Below are 21,057 nucleotides of genomic sequence, written 5' to 3'. Positions count from 1 at the left end.
TATAAAATAATATTCAATATATATGTAATATAAATCTATATAAGAGATAGGATAAAAGGATCAAAGGATAGGGTTCGACAGTAAATTCTCACCGGAAATTGTCAACTATTTTCTGACGATTTTCTGTGCGTTTACGTCAGGAACACTTTATTTTACATATTTACACCTGTTTCGAGATTGCATTTTCCGCGTTGGTCTATCCTTCTCCTTTTCTCTCTGCCACGCATACATGCACGCACTTATATTTTTTCGCGTTTTCTTCCTTGAATCGAATCAAAATAAATTAAAAACAACATCATCGACTATCTGTATAAATATAATCGATCGATCTATCGAAATATCCTTTAACCAGTAGTCCCAAGCTCTCTTTACGCTGTTCCCTGTTCCATCATGTTATTTTCATCAACGTGTACTATTGCATATTGTGCATAAAAAATCAAGAAAGATAAGAATCCTTTCGTCCTATTAAAATCCTTAAAATAACACTTCATTTATTATCTTCGACGTCTCGATAATCTTGATTTTAATGAATACAAATACCTGTTAAAACACACATACGTATACACACGTACACACACACACACACACACACATACCTCTCTTTTTTTCTCTCTTGATATATAGAATATCCTTAAATTGCGCCTCTCTCTATTACGTATGTGGGAATTTATGGACATCCTACAGTTCCATTCAATTTTTGCTACGAGATTTTGATATCTTACGTCATTACTAGTAATTTTGTTGGAGGTATTTACCTCTGACGCAAGAAGATTGTATTCGATTTACCGGTTAAAGGGTTGCGATAAAAACTTCGTCCACTACTAAGTTCACGAATAATTAATTGAGATCATAAAAATAACGAAGCTTAGATTACATTGATGTCCTTCTCTATATGTGATGTGTGAATATACGTATTGTAGACACGAATGCTTCGATCCTTGAATCTTCAATTGCTAAATATTTTATTGTATAAATGCATAAAAATCTTTAAATAACAATATTTGTTGTGATCTTGTGTATATATTTTAGGATTTAAAAAATTATATAATTCTAAAGATTCTGCATGAGGATTAAACGTTCGAGGATTTAAAGATTAAAATACGATCGCGAATAAAAAATTAAGAAATTCATTTCAGGTCAATAATACTATACCAAAAAATATTCTACGTAAAAATTTAAGAGTCTAAAAAATTAAAAGTAAGTTTCTCTTTGGGCGAAGAATCCAAGAATATAAGCATTCAATATTCAGATTATTGGATCCTTGAATTCTTATATCCTAATATATATGTATTATATGTATGTACGTATGTCGTGTGTCTATATACGTATTAGGATGTCTTTTACTTGTCTATCAATCATGTAACAAATACTCTTTTAGCTTTTCCTTTCCGTTATGTGACATAAATTTGAAACATTATTCCGTATTCTTTTAATTATTTATGTATGTTGACGACAGTTTAATGTTAATCTTAAACATACAAATCACTGAACAAAGCACAATTAAGGGACACCCTAATACTTGTGTTTATGTGTATATGTAAATATATATTTTTGGAAGTGGAATGTTCGCGCATTATTGAGGTATATCTACGTTCAAGCGTTCGAATATTGTCCGTTCCTCGAGAAGCTATAGAAAATACGCTCCATAGTCGGGAGCCAGTTGCCCTTTCTGAATTTTACTAAACGCATGGAATATTTCAGATCGCACCACCCTTCGAGAATACAAATATCTTGAGCGAATAGTACTTTTTTTCTCTCTTTCTCTTTCCCGCTTCTCCCCTCCCGTCCTGTTTCTTTCTCTTTCTTTTTATTATTTACCTTCTCTTATCTTTCTCTTCTCAGCAGATCTCGAAGAGTTGTGTTTTCTGTAATCGTTGTTCCGAAATGTGCAAATCCAAAATGAGATAAATAGTCCTAAACGTCACTGAAGCAAAAATAAAGTTGAACAAATTAGACATGAAAAATGAAAGATTGTTGCAGCAATTAAAAATAAGAATTAATTAAGAGAGGCTATTTATATTATCAAAATGTTCCCTTATCTTTGGATATTTTATGATATTTTTTTAAATTGCTGATTTGTTACTTATATCATTCATCGTTTTCGATAGTTCAAAGCTATATTATTGGATCGTGCAACACTTCGGCGACGTCACGGACAGAGAAATCTCTTCACGATGAGACAAACATATAAGGAATGTTTAAAGAGCGTAAAGCGATATTTCAATAGCGATATAGATCATTGCAGTTTTCAAGAACAGATCGTTAAAAAGTCAACTCGTGAATTATTTTAGATTTTGGATATTTGTATTATTATTATGAAATCCTTGAGCCTTCAAATCCTTTGATTCTTGGACCCCTAAATTTTTGAGATTCTTGAGTCATTCATCTGGTACTCGAAGCGAGATTTTTAACGATTAACCGTAATAACACCTGTGTGTCCCAAAAAGGGGGATTAGTACTTTTGTCTCAAAAGTAAGAGTTCTCCCCAATCCGTCTCTGTAATATAAAGGCTAAAAGATGTGAATCGTGAAAATAAATAATTCAAGAATTATATATCCAGTTTCCTAAGTCCCTGCGATCCCCGGTTTTTTTGTTTTTTTGTTTTTTCTTTTTCTTTTGGAGATCAAAAATAATTTTTATAACTGAAAGAAGTGAAACTAAGCGAGTGTAAATTTTTATAAGGTTGAACCTAGTTGATCCCTTCTGGTTGACATCTCCTATCGAGATACCCGGTACAACTTTGCGAGTCGCGACAGCCGCTGATCCTTCATTTGAATCCTGATCATCATTGATCCGTATCCGAAGTCATATAGTCCAAACCTGCACTTTCTCTGCGACAACGCACCAACTGGCATGATCGTAGTACGACGAGATGATATGCAGATTTTCGACATACTTGTTGATCAGCTGATCTAACTCGCCTTCACGAAAGACGTGGTAGTACTGATGATAAGTGATCGAACCGCCGCCGCGGTCTGACGATAGTGACTCCTGAGACGAGACATTGCTAATAGAGTCGGTGATCCTGTTTGTGCTGACCAGACAATCCGCGGCGTCTCGTCTTTTCATCTCGCTTGACATCTCCTCCAAAGATCGACCGCGTTCTTGCAATCTTCGTCGTTCCACCGAGCATCGACGGTTATTCTCCAAGTTATTCGGATTCGATACTAACGATACTGTGCTGCCGGTGAATAATCTCGCCGTCGATTCCGCTTGGCTACCATTGCTCAGACTCGTAGTGTTCTCCATTATGGAGTCACCTACGTCGCTCGAGTCTATCGATAGTCCGCTCTGGGAAGAACGCCACTTCTTAGCCGTCCTCGAATCCTCCATTGCGTCCTCGCATTCAAACTCGCCTGTTTTCGACACCATCACAAAGTCCAACATATCGTCCGAATTGCTGCGCAACAGCGGCAAAGTGTTAGCGAAGCCATATCGCTCTTGATCGATATTGGAGCGTTTAGGTTCCGTTCCAGATTGAAAGTTAAATGTGCTTCCAGAATTAAACTCTAGATCTTTAGGATTAATAAATGTTTTTTTGTTATCGTCTGTGAAATTATTATTGGATATAGGATTAACTGTTGATACGAGATCAAATTTAATTTTTGAATTCTCTTCGGATGCGAGGTCGAATTTGAACGGTTCGTCATATTTGGATTTAAATCTAGTTTCCGGCTTGGATTCCAACTTAACTTTATATTTGGAATTGCATTTAAATTTATAGTCGAATTCGGATTCAAATACGACGGCATGGTCCTCACAGAGGGATTTGGATTTTGGTGTCAATTTGGATTGGATCACATTGGCAAATTTGTCGTATCCACTTCTATCGTACGCTTTGTTTACGATCCATGAAGTTTCCTTGGGCACTTGATTGCATCCATCCCAGGCCGTGGTATCCGATTCTGTGTTCAACTTATTGTCCAACGATGATGACGAAGTTTTCGACGTCTGGCACAAGAGATCAAACGACGAGTTCTGGCAGTACCGACTGATATCTCGCATGAGATCGCTACTCGATTCGTCGACGTAACCACCCAAATCCACCGAAGCGGATTTACGATCTTGTTTTAAATATGCTCGCGTTCGCACGCTCGATTGCGACCAGTCACCGTTATTATTCCGTTGTTGCGCAACCTGCGACAATTGTGAGAATTGTTCTACTTGAGTGTTGCGTTGAATCGCCGTCTCTACAGCATTCTCCAGCGAACTCGCCACGTTAGCAGCGGCCTCAAGGAGTTTCATAGATTGCGTGGAGATGGATTTTCCGCTTTCCAGAAGTATGCGTGAAGCGGAGTGGATTGTATCAGCTCGTAAATTATCTTGGATAGAATCGTGCATCGTGTCGGTTTCTGCAAACAGCATGTTATCATCGAAATCCGCGGGCGAATCGTTGTGCGGAGGATCTAGAGATGTATTAGACTCCTCGAGTGATGCTGTGGTTTCCATACTCAATGATTCGTCGTCATATATGATTTCTGGTTCTTTCGTATTCTTCGATACGTCGTCTCCGTTTGACTTGGAAACTTCTTCACTCGTCTGTGCGTTGTTCTTCTTTTCTTCAGCTTCCTTTCTCGCGATATATCTTTCATCTGATGTGACGCTGATCACTGAGCCGACCGATTCCGGCGACGAGACGCCGCTGGAATCGCTATCCAGATCATCTGTCTCTGGATTGAACAATTCCAAAGATAGTAAACGGGGCAAAATCCTTGTGACGGTCTCCAAACGACCCGAAGCCGCCGTGGAAGCGCGTCTGACTAGCGGAAACGACGGTCTAGCACGAGTCGCAAAACCCGGCTTTGCTATGAGCAGCTCCTTGATTTGATTCAACCTAGCCTTTCGACTATCATCCTCGTTTATAATCGGCTCGCGTCCAGTCATCTTGACGTCGTTGAAGGCACGTATTAGCGGTGCGGTGTCTTGTTCTACGTCAGGCTCCGCTGGTTCCGACATCAGATGGAGTTCTCTTGGCGCCTGCAAAATCTTACCGGACGTTTCCTTGCAAAGGACAGTCGGTGCACTGGGCTTGATTGCGTCGCTGAGATGCGCATTCGTATTTGAATTCGTATCTGTATTTGTGATAACCGATTGCTGCTTCAACAAAGATGACATATCAATCAGTTTGAATCTGGAGGACTGACTACTGTCCAGTGGTTGCTTGACACGCGGCGATGGTGGTGCCGATGTCGTGCCGAGTTGCAATGCCGCTGGTCGCGGCGCGGAAGGTACTTCATTGACCGACGAGGATGCTGGGGGTGCCGGGACAGCGATATCTTGCTTCGGCACGAAAATCACCGATGCAAAACTATCTTCAGAATCGACGCTAGTGTCACTCTGCAGACTGCTGTCTTTGGATGAGTCCGAACCGTCCTCGCGTGAAAGACGACGTTCAACGACCTCGATGCTACGTTTCACCAATGCAACTGATTGCACCTTATCTTTATCCGCCGGCTTAGACTTTGTCGTTACTTCCGCTGTCGCGGTAGACACCGATTCATTCTCGCAGGATTTCCAACTTTGTAACATCCGAACAAAACCGTTTTTGATAGATATACTGGAGACCTTCTCGATGTTCGTGGTGGAACGCTTTATCTTGCTGGTGAGTCCGTTCTTCAGCAATTGAAAGCGCCGGCTAGCGCTTACTGGGCTGATCGATTCCTTGAATGCCTCAAACGTTCGCCACTTACAGATTAGCTCCTCATTTAGTGACGCCTGCTTCATGATATTCCGGCGTACTCGCTCTTTCTCCTCCAGTCGTTCCGCTGACATCAATTCCTCGTTCATCGAGTTCTGCTTCAACGGTACATTACGCTTGCGCAACGGTTGGTAAGAGAAGTCCGGAAGGTCCTTGATTAGATTTTCAATGGCAGTGTCTTCGGGATTCTCCAAACCGGTCTCCTCCACACACGATTTTTGTTTCACTAATCGCGGTTTCGAACCGCTCGACGATGACGAGACCGATCGCTCATCTAGAATCAGTTCCGACGTGGAACAAAAACCCGGGATGCTAGATCGGGAGCGCACTAAATCAAGTCGTTCAATTTCTAAAATGTCACCTAGACTCTTGGACTTTATGTTTAACGTATCCGTGGAGCGCTTGTTCATCATCGTTAGCGTATGCGTAGTTTCTAGGCGACGCAATTCGATTGGCAGCTCGTCCACGTCGGTCATCTCATCGGGATCGTAATGCCGTCGGTTCTTGGTGCCGCTTTGCCAGCTTCCGGGGAACCATGCACGACTGCCGCCTCCGCGTCTACTTCTCGCTAATTTCTAAAAAAAATTATACAAATCACGCATGAATATAATAGGATATTTAAATGATATAATTAAAATAGATAATAAAAATATATATTTAAAAAAAAAATTATTTAAATACATTGTTTCAAAAGTGATCAATTCAATCTTTCTCAATAAAGAAATTTAACTGAATAACCTTCGACATTTAACTGAATAACCCTTTAGATAAAAAAAATATTTTTTTTCACATATCTCAAAAACACATTTTTAGTCAATCTTCTCTAACCGCTCAAGCTTAAAAAATATTGTGTTTATGTAACAGAGAGAGATAATCTATTTTATTTGATTACCTGTAACGCTCGCCGAAAACAACTGTAGCATGTCTCATTCGGGCTAGAGAGACTGCTAGTGGATGGTGACAAACTAAATATCGGATCGATCCAATAACTCTTGCTTTTACATTTTTGTTGGCTATTTCTAAAACAAGAAATCATAACAGCTATGACCTATACGCTACGATACTCGCGGATAAAACATAGAAATTGTGCAAAAATAAGAATACAATTATTTCAATCGATCTTCTCAACATTGTGATAATGCACGATTTAAATAATTAGCGATTACTGTATATATATCAAAAAATTCACCTTTTGGAGGATGATGGATATTTCTGAGTGGTATCATCATCTCGCTTCTCGTTATCGTCTGATACACCCGAGTGCTTTGTTCCATCCGATGCTGCGCTCGTGCAATATGATTTGGGCCAAGGTATTAAAACATCTTGCGATTCAAACTACGAATAAATAATAATGGAAAAGTTTAATCAATTCAAATAGCTATGAAAAAATAAATCGTCGAAAGAAGATTTAAAAGAAGATAGATTCTTACCTTTCTATGCTTTTGTTCCATAGCCCAAACGGATATAACGAGTCGACCTCCGATCCTGAGAATCCGTGCCAACTCCTTCAACGCGTGTACCCTTCTCTCCGTGGTGGCAAAGTGATGCACCACGGCGATCGACAGCACCGCATCGAAGCTCTCTTCTCGAAATGGTAGAGCCAAATTATCGCAGATCAGAACCTTATAAGAGACATATTTAGATATTATATTAATCCGCGAAATTAATTTAATTTGCGCAAAAAAATATATAAGACATTTCGAGACATCGATTAACAAAGTTTATAATTATTATAATTTAAGAATGAGAAGCTTCTGATTGCTATATGTACCTCGTTTTCCTTCTCGCGCGCGATGTCCGTGAAGCGCTTGCATCGGTCCACCCCTATCTTAAAGATGCTATGATTTACGCTGAGATATTTGCCGTTGCCGCAACCTGAATAATGCAAACATAAAGTGTTGTCTACATGAATGCATAGGTGTAATATAAAACGGACAGAATACAAACTCTGTTTACTATGCAACTCACGAGATAAATTCTTCGTATGAATTACATAGTGACAGACGTTTGCAACATGATCAATGAAAATTATTTATTGTTAGAAAAAAAAAAAAAATCACGCGTAAAAAAAAAATATTTTCGACTGACCGATATCGCAGACGAGAGCACCCGGTTCAAGTTCCTGAAGAAACTGATACACTCGTGGCCAGTGTTTACTTTGCGTGGTCTTCTCGGCACATTGATCGTATACTTCGTGAACGTAGGCTTGCTCTAAGGCCACCGAGCGAGCTGCATGCTCTCCGTCGCTCTCAGACATCCCTCTCGCTAAGATGATTTATCCTCGTCCACATGTGCGCTCACACGATGCTGCACAGAAATTTTAATCTCCCTAAATAAAGAAATATCAGATTTCACGATCGAATGTACTGGAGTATCGAGAAAAGTCATTTTAACGATTAAATCGAGAGAAAGATTCGCCAGGATATCGGAAGATACTTAGGAGATATTTAGGAAGATACAGATTTCCCTTTAGCCGTAGATTCCGTGTTATCTTGTTGATTTTCAGGAGTACAGTATGTATAGCCTGTTGCGTCAAGACTATCGAATAACTCGATGAATAGCTTCACCTGTCCTACGTTACGTTTACTTGGCAATAATGCGCATCGTCCTTTTGGGCTCACAGACCGATTTCGCAAGGCGGCAGACATCCGCAATAGAAGAACTCCTGCAGCAATTTAAGTATTAGCTTATCGGGTCTCTGCTTCTCCGCGTTCTCCGTTTTTTTCGGGCGTTCCGCGCGATATCGCAAACGGGGCACCGTGTAGGCGCGACACCATCGCAAGAAATCCCCGGTATCCTCCGTACGGATAAACGTCACGATCGCCCAGAGCGTACAGAGATTCCGAGATTTCTTTTTAGTCTGCAGATAGAGTTGGCAAACATCCAGAAACGTCATGAGATCGACGACGCTCTTTGCCATGGAGAACGCTTTAGCGGGAGAGCTCGAGAAACACACGAAGAGCTCTTACGAGCGAATACAAGCAATAATCCGCGGCGTGGTTACAAAGGGAGCACGGAGAGTTCAAAAATCGCGACCGATCCTTTAAATAGATCCTTTGGCGAGCGTCACCGTGCGGAAAATCCGCCTGGCGCGAAGAATGTTCTCCACTCGCGCCACCGCCACCCTCGCATCGTGTGCCGCGGCGGACGCCACACAGAGGCAAGTGGACCGATTTCGAAGTGTAGCGTACCCATCCCCGCGTAGCCACCCCCCCCACCGTCCCTTTCGCCGTAATTCTTCGCCGCGTGCGCGCGAACGGACGGAAGGGCCGCGGGTACGTGCATATGGGTATGCGTTGTCAGTATTCGCGGCCGATAGTGCAGCCGATACGCGGCTGCGCAGTAAATTTATTCGATATTCCTCTTTTCGCCTTTATAACTGGGTTAGCCACTCTCTCGATGCGCTAGTTTAACTAATTTCGAGGATGTCACCCTAGATGCCTCGTGCGGGACGGCTAATGTCAACCGTCGTCACTCAACGCAAACGAATGGACGGACGGACGGGCGGGCGGATACACGCTGACGTAATATTGACGCGCGCGCTATCGAGGGATGCGGCGATGCAGTGGTGACGCACGAGATGCGATTATCAAATTTCTAAGAATTTCAAGGAAGCTTTCTTCCTCTCGAAAAAACAAAAAGAGGAAAAAAAAAAGAAAGTAGAGCGAAAGCGTGAATTTTGTAAGATCTTTGGAATATTTGGAATATCGAAATATCTTTCTCTTTCTTTAAATTTTTGGGTTTTAAAGATTTTTTTTTTTTTTTCTTTTTTGAACATTTAGCCTTAAAAACAAAGCGTAGCGGAAATGTAATTTACACATCTATCGCATTTCGCTTTTCAATCAATTCGAACGACTGAATTATCGTCAGGCTATTATGCGCCTATGTCGGGAAAGAATGAGACTCGTTCTACATGTAATGACAACTATACATAAATAGAATGCGAAATGCATCCCACACGAATGCTTACGTCACGAAACATCGTCCGTCCGTTCAAGGACTGAAAATAAGGATCGCCCTTCAGCGTAGATCGTAGCGAAAAAAAAAAAAAAAAAGCTCCTATCTAACTAAATTCTCTATTATTTAAAATAGAAGAGAAGGAAGACAAATGCGTGAAATGTATAAATTTTTCCGCCGCTCGATTAAAACTGCATAAGAGACTCGCGCACGATAAACACCCATTCTTCTTACGCGAATACGAAACGGAGAACCACTGTATACTACGTAACGGGTGAGTTGTAAGTGTGGTGGTCTCGACAACGTGGGTGGTACGTAGAGCAACGGCAATGTGCCAACCGTGAGAGAGGCAGCTATGAATGAAAGTGCCGCGTATCGATTTATGTGCGCCGCCCTAAATAGGAAATATGATAAATAGCGAGTGCGCTTTATACTGATATATATGTAATATTATTGCGGTGACATTTTTTTAATCATTCCGATACGTATCTATCCGTCTTTCTCCATCGTTTCAATTTCAATTTATTGTGCGAGTGAAGCAAAAGCGATCATCCGATACACGCGGATACGATAATATGACATTAAATCAGAGAATTATCTGTATAATAATACAATAGTAAGGAAGAGTAAAAAAAAAGAGTTTCTGATTCGTAACATTAAGTAAATAGATAATAGAAGTGATTGTGAGAATCAGGCGGGGGAGAGAGAGGGGAGATTAAAAAAAAAATAGATAAAAGAAAGCATGTGCGAATAAAATGACGAGTCGTATACGTATAACCAGGGTTGGGAAAGTTACTTTATAAAAGTAACTCGTTACCGTTACAGTTACTAAAAAGTAACGAGTCGTTACAATTTCCGTTACTTTTTTACAATACAAACTAATAAATTATTTTGCATAAGAAAAACTTTTAAAAAATTGTAAGCAAGATTTCATTCAAGGTTTATTACAAAATAAATGATTAAATTTTATCGAAATTCTTTATTAATATTTAATAAAATTTGTTGCTCCATAGTATCATCATTTAAATGCCCTCTTTGTGGTGTTAATACAGAGCCACCGATGCTAAACATTCTTTCTACAGATGCACTGCTTGGTAGAGCTGTATTATATTTAATAAAAAGTTTTTTAAGTTTTGGATAGTCGTTTAACATTTCTATATTACAATTATTTGATTTTAAAAACCGTTGCAATTCTTCTCGTTCAGATTCATTTTGCACCGTTTTTTGCTCAAAAATGAAAAAATCATCGTGATCGTCAGATTTTCCAGCTTTTGAAGAATTTTCAGTTGATCGGATTCCCAATAAATCCTCCAAGTAATTTTCAGCACGTTTTCTTTTTTCTCCGGTTAACCAGTTTAACTTAAATTTTGGATGTAAACATGCTGCTATTATTAATTCTTTTGTTTCAAATATTGTAAGAAATTTAAAATCAAATATAGTAAATTAAGCGACATTGTTTGTTTTATTGAAATTAATACTTTTGAATCAATAGTTTAAAATAAAATAATATTTTTCAATTAAATCCTTATTTAAAATTAAATAACATATGTATTAATGAAATTAATAAGTTACTTTTTATTTAAACCTTGCTGAATAGCTTCAACTAATGAATGGCAATCTATAAGGTCAGATTTATTGAGATTTTCTAATTTTCGTTGCAAGGTACTTAGAACTGGTAGTAAATGAGATTACAACATAATAAGAATGCTAATTGGTCGATTTGCTTACGGCTTTACGGTTAAGATAAAAATTTTATCACGCACAATAGCAAGAATAATATCTTAAATAAATAAAAAAATTAGAAAAAAGTAACGATAAAAGTAACTATTAAATTCGTTACTCGTTACCGAAAAATGTAACGAAGTTACTTTTTCCGTTACAAATAAAATTTGTAACGCCATTACCGTTACAGTTACCGAAAACAAGTAACTGTAACGGTAACGGCGTTACAAGTAACGCGTTACTTCCCAACCCTGCGTATAACAATTATATAATGCATTGAAATATATTATATTCTAAGTTTCAAACGCAAACAATATATTTATCTAGCGCTTATGAAATCCATTAATTAAATCTATGATTGGATGAATATATCCATTCGTCAATTTCTAAATCTGAAATTGTGATATTAAATAACTGAATGTGTGAAACGTGTATATAGTGATCCATGATTTTTTTTTCAAACATCTGGACAAGATTTGGTCCAAGCTTCGAAACGGAAAATTTCAACGATTCAACGATCGAAATCTCGCGATTCGTATATAATAAATAAAAGCACGAATAATCGTACATTTATCGACTCCGACTGTAAAACAACCCTAAACGCGTCATCGTTCGAAACGATTCTCGATATGTGGCGCTATTATTCATTCATGCGAGCTGCCTCTACATCAATGACTGAGAGTTCGCGTTATCACGCTCATCAACAATGCACGGACATCGAGAGATGTCCCAAAAGATTCAGACATGAAACTTGAACCGAACGACATCGGACATTTCAATCATCGCCAATCGAAATGAACGTAACATCGGTTACGAGAGCGCGCGTTATCGATCGCGATACTACTTTGCATCAATATCGATAACGCCCTATCGCAATCGTACCGCGTAAAAACAAACCGCTTTTCCTTGATCTCGGAACAAGCGTAATCGTCTAATTCCTTTTCTGCGAGACGATCGCATACGGAGGAGCCGCTCGGGGCCGGCGACGGCCGCCATATCGGCGCGAGTTTGTTATCTCGCGTGAGAAAACACACGGACGCATAAACCGACCACGAGACCGACGTCGCCGCGGTCCTCGACACGCTATTACGGTGGGAAAAAAAAAAAAAATCTCGCCCTTGGACTCACCTGGGTCATGAGAGAGGCGGAATCTTCATGCTCGCGACCGTGGTGGTAAGAGGGTGCAGCAACGCGGTGGCAGCAATGGTAGCAACGGCGGTAGCAGGGGCGAAGGCGACGACGATGTCGACTGGTACTGATACTAGTGCTGGTGCTGGTGCTGCTCGCGCGGAATCAGCGTCGAGCGGATGTTTGCGTTTCATCGCGTCGACGAATAATTGTTCTCTCACATTTCGCGCTTCTCCCTTCTTTCTTCCCCTTCACCCCCCCTCTATCTATCTGTCAATCTATTCCGTTAGGTTACTCGCTTTTCGCTCAAGATACTCGCGCGACGAAAGGGTGTGTTACGCGCACAACGGAGGCGCGTTTCGCGAGGAATCGAGCTGACCGACCGACCTCCTGACAATGGCTGCGACTTCTCTGGGGGTTGAAGGGAGCACGCGCGAGACGACGCGACGCGACGCGGGTGTCGCTATGACGCATTACCAGCAGTGTACGGGGGAGGGCGGGAGGACAGAGAGAGAGAGAGAGAGAGAGGGAGAGAGAGTGGGTGTAGAGAAATATTTGTATATAGGATGTCTCATTTCAAATAATACACGAGAATATTTTCCAAGTTACATATCAATAATAACGATAAAATGTTCAAATAAAAATTGAATGATTTTGAGGACATAATCTGGTGTCAAAAAATTTTTTTAGGAGCAAAAATCAAATCTTGCTTTATAGTTTTCATATATATGAAATTGTATATTTTTGAATACATTAATTAAATGCACGTGTAGTATTAATAATATAAATACCTTTTTGAAGCTGATATATTCAAAAGAAAATTCTTTAACCGAGATACAAAAAGAATTATTGACATCAAATTATGTCCAGAATCGGTTTTCAATTTTTGTCTGAAATATTTTTCGACATTATCAATCGTTTCGAAGATATTCACATGCATTTAAAATGGAACAGCCTGTACGTGTTTCTCGTGGCAATTGCCTGTGGTATAGATAGATGGGTATATATAGATGTACAAGAAATGTGTGCTTTGACATCTATAGTGAATTTATAATAGCCTCCGTAGAATGTCTCCGCGCTGCGATAATATGTACAGTTTGTGAGAGATATCCCTTTGCGTCCTCGTGACGCTTTACGAACGTCAGAGAAAAGATTGGAAACAACGAATGTAGAGATATATGTTTCGTGCTGGCACACGTGGCGGTTTATACAAGATACTTGATCCAATATTTCTTGTAAAAAACTGATCTGGTTTACAAAAGTACAATAGTATCAAGGGCATTAAAATCATTAATAAAGAGGATTTAAACGAATTAAACTTTATGATAGAAAATATTGTTTTGATCAGAAAAGTCTCTTTGCAAACATTCTATATGCATAGAAAATATGTGTATGTATTTCTACGTGGATTGAGATACCTTGTAATATTTTTATGCATTATGTTAAGAATAAAATGCTTCAAAGAATGAATATAAAGTAGATACAAAATAATTTTATGTTTTAATAATTTTATATTTATACTTTGTATCTACTATGCAAAGTAAATATAAAATGTAAAACGTCATTTTTTAAATATATAAATGGTTGAATAAAGTTTATAAAATTCTTTATTTCTCCTAGCCTTTCTTATAATACGTTAATATAGAGAAAGTAGAACTTATATAAAAAACGTCAATAAAAATTCGATAATATTTTAGACGCGTACGGTCATTTAAACGAATTTTGTCTAACTTTAAAGATCTGATTTAAAGGTGTGTACGGCGAGTAGCGAAACGAATCATCTATATTCAAATTACATCGCAATATTACTACGCCCGATGGATTCACTTTAACTTTGATCTTGGTCTGCGGTGTTAGTATGCCGTAATCTACATCTTCGTACAAATCCTGAAAGATACAACGAATGGATAAACCGGATTTTTCTCGCAAATTTTGTATCCAAAGATATTTTTCCCGATTAAAATATTTATGCTACGAACCTCCACTCGGTATCCGCCAAGATATTGCAGACCCAGCTCTTTCAATGTGACTGACACATCCGATGGCGTACCGTCTGTTCGCCTATTAATGAATGCGATCGCGTACGAGTAGTAGTTTTGGTAAACTGGAGTGATGGGCCTTGCCCAAATTTCAATACCTTTATGCTGCAATGAATTATATTGCGTAAAATATATTCTAAAAAAATTAATGCCACACTAATATATATCAGATATCACTGAACTGAATCTCACATTTCAATTGATTTATGATGACTATCACACTTTTATATATTTAAAACACCGATACATTAAATTTTTATATCACTTACTTTGTATATCCGTCGACCTTGAATACCCAATGGGTCTTGATCCACAGCAATAATTTTCTTATTCTGCAGAATGGCTTTATATTCTGGCCTGATCGTCCTGAGATCGACAGACATGAGCAACGGCGCTGCTAATATAGCCCAAATCGCCATTTGCGTCTTGCTTTGCTCATAGCTTAGTCCAAAGTTACCGATAATTAACATGTCCGGGTCGTTCCAATGTCCGGGACCGGCAATAGGCACGATCACGTCTTGATTGTTACCATAGTAATCGATAATACTCTCCACACTGGCCCACGAATCCTGAATGTCGTCAAAGTTGCGCCAGAGGTTACAGCTCTGCGCGATCGCGGTATAATTCGGCTGAAAATAAAATAAATATGAAAAATAGTCTGAAAAAGATAAGTTGAACATAATATATCGCTACTTACCTGCATACCAGCATAGATTTGATAGACAGGCCAGGAGCAGGAATATATCATTTGCTTTCCAGTTTGATTTAACTGATATCCAAACTCGGGATAGCCTTTGATAAATGTCATATAATTTTATTACCGATTTATTCCATTAAGAAAAGAGAAAACTCATCGACTATTTATAAGATATGACTATACCTCTGTCCATATCACTGGGATGCGCGTAGCATCCATCTAATTTCACATAATCTACGTCCCAGGATCCAAATGTAGCGGCATCTAATTCCAAATAGCCCAATATACCTGGGTAGCCGGCGCAAGTGTAATTACCATAGTCTTCATAGATGCCAAACTTGAGGCCCTTTGAATGCACCTAACAACAAACAAGACAATATTTTTCATAAAGTACTTTAAAATACAAAACTATTTTGGGAAAGAAACTAATTATGTAACAATAGGTTTTTGTGCAATTGACAAAACTTAAAATAGAGTTTGATGAAATTAAGCACTATTAGAACAATTAACATCAATTTACATAATCTGCCAGACTCTTCATGCCATATGGGAACCGTTCTCTGTCCGGTACAAGCTGTCCATTTACGTCCCTTTCTTTCTCCAACCAACAGTCATCCACATTAATGTACTCATAGCCCACTGCGGCGTACCCTTCAGCCACCACTATATCCGTCATAGTTCGGAAGAGACGATCACTGCAAAGCGCAGTAAAACCAATTGCTATAATTCCCTCTACGCTTACACCAAGTATTCCATTCGTACAATGTATCCAGACTACTGACTGCTGCTCACCTTATGCAGTTGTCGGGATCATTCTTGCAGTCGGTGTTACACCTGAATCTTTCCCAAGCTAACCATCCCATCGGTGGTGTCCTACCCAAGCCATTCTCCAGCGCTGAGACCAGGATGACCGGTAACAGGACACAAAAGGTCCACGGGTTGCGCAGCATTCTGCAGAAAGGGAATAAAGCGCTGCTCTCTCAAGTCAGTGAGAAGAATATGGCGAGGCTACCAAATCGGCAGCATAGTCCAGAGATGCGAGGCAAAGGATTTCCGCGACAGAATGTACAACGGAGAGATCATCGGGAGGAGAGTCGCCGTGCCAGGAGGAGTGACGCGTAACGAACGCGCGATAGTGACGAGGCGCGCCTACCGTACTGATCTGATATAAGAGGCAGGCTGGCAAGGCTCGCTCGCTCGCTCGCTCGCTCGCTCGCTGCCGCGAGTACTTTCACCCAATGCCCCATTTCATTTTTACGCGCGATCACCGCGTCGCTGACTCGCGTCGTGCCGCGCCTGTCTCCGCCGATGGACGTAGTCCTTCCAGTCCTCCGTTACGTTACGAGAGCAGAGAATTGCTACGAGTTTCCCTATCCTATGCCCGAGTAAATGCGACGCTACGTAGCCGAGCGAAGAGGTTAGGGTAGGGAATGGCATGCGAGACGAATCGGATATAGGGTTAGATTACTTTTTTTTTTTTTTTTTTTTATTCGGTCTCTCGTGAAACTTTTGGATTCTTTCGTACGTTATAATTAAAATAATCTTTTTTTTTTTTTCACAGTCAGATGATCTTTGTGTTGATCTTGGTTACGAAAGTGAAAACTGTCAAAGAACTCAAGATTCGAGATTGGATTTTGGATCTTATTGTTAATCAATGTATGTTTATCATATATCTCTTCCATAACATTTTTATCAGAGTTTTAGATGACAGTTTTTGAAATTGTTTATCTATTCAGAATCTCGAAATTTAATCTAAATCTCGTTTTGTGAATTTTTTTTTTCATAACTTATTATAATCTGTAAATATATATATATATTATATATTTTTACGTTTACGAAATAAAATTTAAACGTTACCATTATAATATTATTTAAATATTATTTTGATTATAAAATAAAAATTGTGAAATATAATTTAGTTATTTAAAACGCGTGTTTAAATATATATATTTATTTACATTGAAAGAAGATTTTTTTTAAAAAAAAAACCGTCGCGAAAAAAGAATTTATCGTACGGAGAAGTAGGATTAACCTTGCTCTTTACGTCGACCTTGTTGATGTTTTAATTTATAGTACAGGGTTTAGTTCACGCTAGATCGTTACTAATAAAAATGAAAGCATCAAACACAGCTGTGGTGTGTGGAAGGGCGTAGACGTGGCGGCGCGTTGAAGAAAGCGAGAGCGAGAGGGAGACGAATGTGAGAGACAAACGGCGAGATCAAACGAATGATACGGCTATGATGCTGCGAAGACGAAGAGAGAAAGACGACGACAGGCAATAATAATATTGTCAGTAGTACCCAGACAGCACAAAACATCCTCAGGATTATCCTGAATATGTCCAGGACGATTCAGGACATTTGTAGGATATTTTAAGATATTATTATAAATATATTTATAAAAATTTAATATGCATACATAATTATTTTTAGTTGTGTCGGCTATTTAATATAATTTAGAAATCTTAAGTATTATAATAAGTATTAATGTCCTATAAATGTCCACTGGATAATCCCTGGATGTCTGTAGGATATATCTGCCCTGTCTATTATATTGGATGTCTTTTGGATTTCCAGAGGACATATATATGTGCAATTAATTGTTAACATTAATTTTGTTTAATATTAATAATTGAATTTGATGCGCACATTTTCATATATCCAAAATTATTATTTATTTAATATTTCATGAGAAATGTTACTGTTCGCAATATTCCAAAAATTTTACAAACAATAGTATTCAACCGCTAGTTCGTTGGTTTACCGCTATGCGACACGCGAACTCGTATTTGAGATTTGGTCATGAGAATTATATAAAGCTTGCAAAGAGCAACTGACAGGAAATTACAAATGTAATTATTGTCTATCAGTTCAATTTTTGATGCAATCCCAACATAGGGAATTCAGATATTGGATTGTTCAGAAAATATTATACTACTCAAATCTGGGAGCCAAACCTAAAATATTCATGTATATGTATAGCACGAAAGTCTCAAATATTAAAGAACGGTGAACTATTTTTAATATTAGATTTTTAATATTGGCAGTAAATAACAAAACATAATTTTAATATATATTTAAATTTTAAAATTTGCTCTTTGAAACATACGAAAAATATGCCTAACATATCCTATAAAAGTCCTTAGGATGTTCCACAGGATCTTCCTGGATTCTCCAGAGGTTAATATACGGCTATCATTTACTCTTCCTCGGGACATCCAGAGGAGATCTGAGGATTACAATAGGATACCCTGAGAATATCCTACATGTATGTCCTGGATGCCCTTTGGATGTCCTAAGGACATCCTTGTGCTGTCTGGGTAGACACCGACGTCACAAACTCGCAATCGTATCGACATATAGAAGATGTCTGAAAAGTCGCGATTTTTTTTCTCCATACCTGTACTTTAATTATAATTAATATAATCATTATTATAATGATTATATTATTTCTATATACATTCTCTCTCTCTCTCTCTCTCTCTCTCTCTCTCTCTCTCTCTCTCTCTTCCTCTTTCTTTTTCTCTATTTCTCTTTCTCTCTTACTCAACACGTAATATTATTATATGTTATTATTATTACTACAATTGTGTTTTACTGCGGAAACTAATTTGTCTTTATCTCACTGCTCATCTATTTGAACCAACATTTAATGAAATTATTTCCGCATATAATGCGAGAGGTATGCCGCTATACGACGCGAGTCGAGAAAGTAGTAAAGTATAAATGGAAACCGGTCTTTGCAATCTTTTTTTACTCGTCACTCTACGCTATATGGGAAAAAAAAAAAAAAGAAACAGAGGAAAGAAAAAACAAAATAAAAAGGAGTGAACGTGCATACCGTGCATACATACCTCGCTGAAGAAGAAGGACAAAAGCGATACTAGTTGGCGACTTTTACATTGACATGGTAAAAAAAAATGTCACCGTGACACGTCTTTTATTTATATTGTATATCTATCGCGGAAGAGATCTTACCGGACAGATCGATCGATCTGTATTTGATTCGCGTATCTTGATCGTTGAATGTCGAGTATGCGATCGCGAGAATCATTTCTTAAATTGATAAATTGAAAATCTGACTCGGGGAATTAACGTTGATTGCATGTTATAGTTTGACAATTTTCTATATTGAAAACTGTTATATATATATATACGTGTTAGACTACGATATTGCTGGCGAAAGGATGTTGAAGATAAATATGCGTTAATGATTAATTAATCTCATTTACGTTCTTTGATTTTCTAGGACGTTATAAGAAATTAGCATGGATTCTTTATCAGAAGAAAGCGATAAAGGTCGTATAATATTTTGATATAATAAATCTTTTTTCTTTAGACTTGTGTAAATTACATATCTAATGAAAGAATCTTACAAACTTAATGGTATCAATATTTATATCTACTTGCTTTTGACAGTGTTGATACCGATATTGTATTTTGATGTGTGTTTTTATTTTGATAATAATAAGATATAATAATATACATGTAGAAAAGAGAGAGAGAGTATGTATGTGTTTGTGTTTGTATCTATCCATTTGTTTTTTTCCTTATAGCTGGAATGATCATAATCGAAAGAAATTTCTTTTTTATATCATAAACACAATTGTGATATAAGAAATAACAAATTCAGATTTTTCTGATGTCTCATCGATCTTATCAATCTCACGTAGTGTGAGAAATTGAATATATATATATATATTTTTTTTTTTAAATATATAAGCAATGTAAACTAATAATCTTTTTTCTAAAAATATGCGTTACACTCGTCTCTCTCTCTCTCTCTCTCTTGTATTTCTTTACGAAGAAAGACATAAAGGCAGGCACAGCTTCTTTCTCTCGTCTTCTAATCTCCCCCTCCCTCCCTCCCTCCCTTCATCTTACAATTAAAATGCAGAGTTTGATTTCGTGAAACGCCCGCATTTCTCCGCTACTCTACTCTCTCTCTATCTTATAGAAGAAAGAAAAATGAAACCAAGAAAGATGATCGACTGTAATGATATCGAAATAGCTATTCTAATCCCCATGAGAATCGTATTATAATAGAATTAGATATTAGAAAGAGTGCGCGGTTATATAAAATCGCGCTGGGTCGAGGTCGATGAAATAATTCCCATCGGTTTGCATTCCGAAGTATCGTAACCCTGGCATGATCTACATTCGTCTCGGCGAATTAGCGACTTGAGATACGCGTATGCAATTTGCATGACCGATATCAATTACGTACCGTTTTTCTCGAAAAAGAGATCGTACGGCGCGAGATTTAGATAGCGGCAAAATTGGTACGAGAGATATCTCTCAGATTTCCTCGAGGATATGTTTTAGCCTCCTTAAGAGAATTTCTTAAATCTTTTCAAAAATGTGATAATATATCTTGGGTATCCTTTTTTTAGAAACTTTGAGCGCGCGAAACTCTTAATCGCAGACAATAGAAATCGTATCTGCGGTGAGAATTAAAAGGCGCGCGCAAGCGTGCGTATGATTTTCTCGCAACTCGAATCAAAGGATTACTTTTATATACGCAATTGATCTTCTTACATAGTATATGAGAAATTGACATACCTTTTTTTCGTCACGCGTTGCGCGAGAATGTTATTTTATTGTAGCGTCCTGTAATATATACGCCTTATATATAGAGATAGGAATTCTCTTATTCTATAAACATACGCAACATTCATATACTTTCGAAAGTTTCATTTGTACATAACAATCATGTTTTTCTTCTTTTGTTATCGTGCACTGTCTATTCGATAGCCTATATCTCTATCTTAATGAAGTTTACGTTGGATCACGATATGTAGTAGTATAAATAAGTTA

At 38.2% G+C, this 21,057-nt stretch overlaps 2 protein-coding genes across 6 annotated transcripts; both read right to left on the bottom strand.

The window, feature by feature from the left end:
- Window positions 1-80: 80 nt before the first annotated feature.
- Fid (fire dancer) lies at window positions 81-12,911 on the bottom strand. Of its 3 annotated transcripts, none has more exons than XM_070302409.1 (7): window positions 12,506-12,911; window positions 7,787-8,005; window positions 7,470-7,600; window positions 7,129-7,320; window positions 6,888-7,033; window positions 6,591-6,717; window positions 81-6,273 (listed from the first exon to the last, which is right to left on the bottom strand). In XM_070302409.1, exons 2-7 carry the CDS (start codon window positions 7,953-7,955, stop codon window positions 2,806-2,808), a joined length of 4,233 nt encoding a protein of 1,410 aa, XP_070158510.1. In that variant the 5' UTR covers window positions 7,956-8,005; window positions 12,506-12,911; the 3' UTR covers window positions 81-2,805. The 3 variants fall into 3 exon arrangements, with proteins under 3 accessions (XP_070158510.1, XP_070158509.1, XP_070158511.1); XM_070302408.1 differs by lacking the exon at window positions 12,506-12,911 and adding an exon at window positions 8,135-8,859; XM_070302410.1 differs by lacking the exon at window positions 12,506-12,911 and having other exon boundaries at window positions 7,470-7,573; window positions 7,787-8,858.
- A 1,188-nt stretch (window positions 12,912-14,099) lies between these two features.
- LOC138936863 (alpha-N-acetylgalactosaminidase) lies at window positions 14,100-20,813 on the bottom strand. Of its 3 annotated transcripts, none has more exons than XM_070302637.1 (8): window positions 20,803-20,813; window positions 16,034-16,192; window positions 15,762-15,936; window positions 15,425-15,599; window positions 15,242-15,336; window positions 14,814-15,173; window positions 14,485-14,649; window positions 14,100-14,392 (listed from the first exon to the last, which is right to left on the bottom strand). In XM_070302637.1, exons 2-8 carry the CDS (start codon window positions 16,189-16,191, stop codon window positions 14,213-14,215), a joined length of 1,308 nt encoding a protein of 435 aa, XP_070158738.1. In that variant the 5' UTR covers window position 16,192; window positions 20,803-20,813; the 3' UTR covers window positions 14,100-14,212. The 3 variants fall into 3 exon arrangements, with proteins under 3 accessions (XP_070158738.1, XP_070158737.1, XP_070158736.1); XM_070302636.1 differs by lacking the exon at window positions 20,803-20,813 and adding an exon at window positions 19,095-19,195; XM_070302635.1 differs by lacking the exon at window positions 20,803-20,813 and adding an exon at window positions 17,274-17,373.
- Between the last annotated feature and the right edge of the window lie 244 nt (window positions 20,814-21,057).

The sequence above is a fragment of the Polyergus mexicanus genome, unplaced genomic scaffold (genome assembly GCF_030449975.1).
Source record: "Polyergus mexicanus isolate NDT 795.1 unplaced genomic scaffold, iyPolMexi1.0 SCAF_10, whole genome shotgun sequence".
NCBI classification, from domain to species: domain Eukaryota; kingdom Metazoa; phylum Arthropoda; class Insecta; order Hymenoptera; family Formicidae; genus Polyergus; species Polyergus mexicanus.
The sequence above is the reverse complement of the archived record's forward strand: the minus strand, read 5'-3'. Positions and strand labels throughout refer to the sequence as shown.